Source organism: Malurus melanocephalus, unplaced genomic scaffold (assembly GCF_030028575.1).
Source record: "Malurus melanocephalus ecotype Western Australia unplaced genomic scaffold, MMel_1.1 scaffold_18, whole genome shotgun sequence".
Classification (NCBI taxonomy): Eukaryota; Metazoa; Chordata; class Aves; order Passeriformes; family Maluridae; genus Malurus; species Malurus melanocephalus.
Window position 1 is genome coordinate 2,835,565 of NW_026623250.1, and position 5,017 is coordinate 2,840,581.

General features: G+C 40.7%; 1 protein-coding gene across 1 annotated transcript in view; it reads right to left on the minus strand.

Annotated features, from left to right (window-relative positions):
• Positions 1 to 5,017, minus strand: part of RAB3C (RAB3C, member RAS oncogene family) — a 119,631-nt gene that overhangs the window by 16,730 nt on the left and 97,884 nt on the right. The window contains exon 4 of the mRNA XM_057389664.1: positions 301 to 425. Within this exon, the coding sequence (XP_057245647.1) occupies positions 301 to 425 (125 nt within the window). The remainder of the gene's footprint in view (positions 1 to 300; positions 426 to 5,017) is intronic.

The window sequence follows — 5,017 nt, forward strand, 5'->3', positions numbered from 1 at the left end:
TTTGGGTGGGGGGATGGGGCTGGTGCTTGGGTTTTTTTTTAATTTACTTGTTTCCTTTCTAGGTTATATCTGGCTGTAGTTATATATAAATGTCTTGTATGTATACAGACACATGCCTAATCTTGCTCCATATCACAAAGGCTGTAGAAATAAAATGGAGGCAGTGTGTAACTACTCCTTTACAATAAATGTGTCGCGAACATGTATTTACAAGTACTGTAGCAATTAATGAAATTAATTTGTGCATTCTCACAAGCAATCACAAAGCAATCACAAAGCTTTTGTGGTGTCTTTTCTTACCAAGTTGCTCTGCTAAATGTTTTCCCCTCTCAGTGAAGATTACCCGTTCATCCTCCATGTCACATTTGTTGCCAACCAAAATAACCTGGGCATTATCCCAAGAGTAGGTTTTGATTTGAGTTGACCTTAAAAGAGAAAGAGAGAGAGAAAGGGAGAGGAGTCAAAGCAAAGCAAATTCCCTTAAAGTCAATTTCAAACAGAGTTCAAGACAAAAGAGACAATACTGATTTTAACAACCAGGGTAACATGATTCTGTTTAATTACAGTTTTCAAAATAAATAGGGATTATCTGTGAGGTATTACTATTATAGGGATATCATCAACCCAGGTTTTAATTTTGCTTGCTAAAAATCATATTTTCTCCTGACATCAAAATTGTTCTTATATTTTTAGAAGGAAGCGATGACACTTTTTCTCATTTTCACATTTTAATGTCAATCTTGTAATCTAAAAACAGAGCTCTGAAAGAAAGTCAACAACTTATTCATTTCTTATCTTTTGCCTTTTAAGAGCAGCATGTAACTTTAGCAGCAAAAATTTCAAAACTTCAGAGGCAGTCTGACTTCCTTCTGTTGTTTCTGTCCAGCATTCCTCTACAGGTTTTTGATCTACCAGAAAGGATGCAACACTTACACTGTGCATTAAGCCATGTACAGGGGTTGAGTTTGAACTCTRATTTACCTTTAATGTAAATTAAACAAGCCGTAACCATGACTGCAGCTGAATGGGAGTATCTGAKACCTTGAGACACCATGGGACCGTGAGTGCTGCAGTGAAACAGCTCACCCCACAATGCTCTCTTCTGCACTTTGAACATGATGCTGACAATGAGTGGCTTAGGAGCGTACTCATGGTACCTCTCAGCTGATGGTACCCAGACCTGCACTGTAGGAAGGAGAGCTCCAGGGCTGGCTGCAGGCTCAGCCAAGAGTGATGCTGCCCTTACCATCTTCTAACTGGGGCAGAACCTGGYCTTGAAGGTAGCACGGGGTGCAGGAAGCTTACTCCAAGCACTTACCTTCTGTCTTGGCCTTGAGCCCATTCATGGCTTTAGGCTGTGAGTCAAGTGTTTGGTAAAATATAAATACTTCTTCTGTCTCCATATGATCAATAGAGAGAAAAAAGGATGGAGAACATCTCTCTTTCCCCCAGCCTGTCCCATGCCATTGCCTTCCTCCCTCCTTCTCTGCCTCTTTCCCTGCTTCCCTTTCTCCAGTACAGAGAAAGGACAGAGTACAGAGTGCTTAGGAAAACAACAATAGAATAGAAAATAACCTCTGTAACTACACGTTTAAGAGAGGACACCCTGGAAGGGAATCCTGTAATGTATCAGGGACCGTTTTCTTCAAAATCTCTTTGAGAAATGACAAAAAAGCTTCAAAACTCTGTCACCTAAACATCTTGGAAGTTGGTCTGTGTGGGTCCTATATTCACTAGAGACTGCTTCTCATAACACAGCCACCATCTCTACATATTCAGACTCCTGTCTGCAAACTGTTACTTTAATGAAAAAGATCATGATGGAGTCTGACAACTGGTTCTAGTGAAAGACAGAAAATGGATCAAATCTCCCAAGCTGGCTTTTCTTATTACAAAACCAAAGGGATGGCCATGGGCAAAAGCTGCTATAGCTGTCTTTGTGACCCTGGGTCCAATGCCATGGCCTACAGGTCCCCTGCATGAGTCAAAGACCTCTAGGCCTTGTCTGATGGGTTTGCAGTGACAAGCAGAGGAATTTAAGGGGAAGGATCACACTGCCTTTAGGAATGTTTCACTTTATCACAGTGACCAAAAAGAAGCTGAGGCAAGTCCCAGACATTTTGTGCTACAGAGTGTACCCTTGGGCMTGACCTAATCTTTTCTTCAAGAAGTGGGCCCTGTGCTACTTTAAATCTGTTTTAATTGTAATTTGAGTAGGTGTTCAAAAGGTACTGTGATCAAAAAAAAATCAGATTTTCCTGTACACTTACAGTTTACTAAATATACCATTTCTCGGAAAAAAGGACAACATGCACTCACTTTGGCATAAATTTCCTTTCGGAATCATGCTGAGTGATTAAGCAAAGTAGAATTATTATTGTGTTTTTTAACCATAATTACATTTGTCACCATAGTAATTTTGCAAATACATGTACCTCAAATGTCAGAGTATGTTAGTCCATTAAGGACTAAAAAAAGAGCTTAGCTCTGAACAATTATTAGCTAAGAGCCAATTTATTCCCTTGATGTCAACAGGAAATAAAATATATTCCAAAAGCAAAATATACAATATAAGATATAAAGTTTTACTGAAGGAATWACTTACATAATCTGCAAAGCTGAAATAGAATAAACTGACAAAGAAATACAACCTGAAGAAATATCATCACATAAGTATAAAGAGCATTCATTCAGCCTTGTTTTGCAGAYTTTGGCTCCAGAGTTTTACATAGTTTCTTTCATTTAGAATGCAAGCCCCCTTCATTTTACTGCAGCCAGATGTGATTTTTTATTTTATAACTGTGAATCGGTGCATTAAAATACTTCTCATTACCAAAGCAACTTCTTTTACTTGTAGACATTTTTAATTGTCTTGGTTATGTCTCATCTTCTAGTATCATCTTTTTTTTCTTTTTAAGTAACAAGAGGAGATCTTGTCCTCGCAAAAAAWTCCGAAGGTTTATGTATTGCAAAAGACTCTGTAGTGCAAAAATATAACTGGCTGACTGAAAATCAGTGAAATGCTTCCTCACCCAACCCCACATCAGCAGAAACTTGATTCAAAGAATATAATAGGTTTATCACCATTAGGTTTCCTTTTAGACATATATTTTCAGTAGTGGCTTCTATGTTTTGATTCCCACAACTCTCCACCAAAAAGAGATTTTGCTGTTCCTTTCTTACATSACCTTTCAAATGACTGAGGCTTCTGATTTACCCAATACTCAAACCATTGTCCTAGTAAAGAACTTCAGCCTCAGGAAGATTGAAGACATGAGAAGGCAAAGATGATGTTTGCTGAAATGTRAGCTGATGTAAGCTGAAAATGACAGTTCTTGATCACTCTTGGCGACCTGCTGTACATCAACAGTAATTCACCCTGCAAATCTTTTATATGCTGGTTGTATGGTAAGCAATCCTCATCATGCTTGAATTTTTATAATATAAAAATTCCAGAGGGGCAGGCTAATAGAGGAGTGCAATGATMCCTTACTTTCCATGGTTAACACAAGGTTTGCTCTCCCTGTACTCCAATTCTACCATGTTCCTGGTCAAAGAGCATTTGCTGAATGCAAATRAAAGCAATGCTATGGGTTCATCTTAAAACAGTGAGACCTTCAAATCATGGTCCAGATAACAATGGCAGGGTGCGTTTGTGTGCTCTTGTGCAGCTCACAAGGAATGCTGCACAGTGTGATAGAGTGGGGCTCAGGAACACACAGCCCCATCTGTCTGAACAGCTGAGATGCTGGAAGCCAAGGCAGACAGCACAGAGCGAAATGGGAGAGCTGCTCTGATGTTACCACAGTGGCAAATGGACTCTTCACATGAGATTAGGTGATGAAAGTTTATCTATACACCCAAAAGAAGCACAGAGAGATGATGGCAGGAAAGAGAGCCCAAATAACATTCTGGCCCTGGCTGTTCTCAGGTCTACTGCAGGAAACATCAGATTATCCAAACATCAGATTATCCAGAGCGTATCCTCCAGCCTGGAGGAGCAGGAGGACACTAAGGCAGATTACCAAATCAAGACCCAGAAAAAGACTGGGACACCACGTCCCTTCCAGGGCTATTCCAGGAAAGCCCRAGCCCCACTGTCCAGCATGAAACCCATCATTAATAGTCAACACCACAGGTGCCAGAAACTGAGGACACTGGGATCCAGGGGCAGCTGCTGGGAAGACTGAGTGCTTGAGCCCAGCTACTGGAGGGAGCCACATTTTTGGATAGATACRCAGATACACATTCTCACAGATACACATTCTCATGAGTGGGCCTCGAGGCTGTGCTACTCTGGAGGGGAGCGGTGTGAGCATGATGATGCTCTGGGTGTTTGCGGGAGCACTCTGGGTGGCCCTGGGTGTTTTTGTCTGCAATGTGTGTGTTTATAGTTCTGTTTTGTCCCTTTGTGGGACTGCTCTTCAGGGAATAGCTCTTCAGCCTCACTACTGGCTGGACATGGTGTATGGAGCTGCAGCAGGCTCTCCCCTTTTAGTCAGATGCAGCAGGATATATTTTATTCTAAGAGTTCAGACTTGGCTGTGCCTGGTTAACACTGTCTTACTCCTTGGAGAAACTGYTACAGAAGGCAAATCTGCTATTGTCAATATATTTCAGGTTGCCCACCACTGGTGTGCCTTACGTTCCTGAAGATCTCTTCAGAGGATCATTTTTTACTGAGTCATATRTCCAGGACAAATATCCATATAACATACCATAGTGTCTAGTATATTTTCACCCACATTCTGCACAGAAGGTAAACAAATATACTCAGTAAAGAAATGTCCATATAGTAAATATATGAGGAATATGAACTTTTAGAGTTCATAACCTATGAAACATCTTTGGWCCTAGTCCTCCAAGGATGCTTGCAAGCCACACGCCACACTCAAATGAAAATGCTGCAGAGGGGGCTCTGTGTAGTGTTTATTCCAGCAAGTTTGAGGAACATGTTGTATTTCTGGTATTCTGCTTTCTGAAAGGAGTACTCAATGAAGTGGTGCGCAGAAATGAA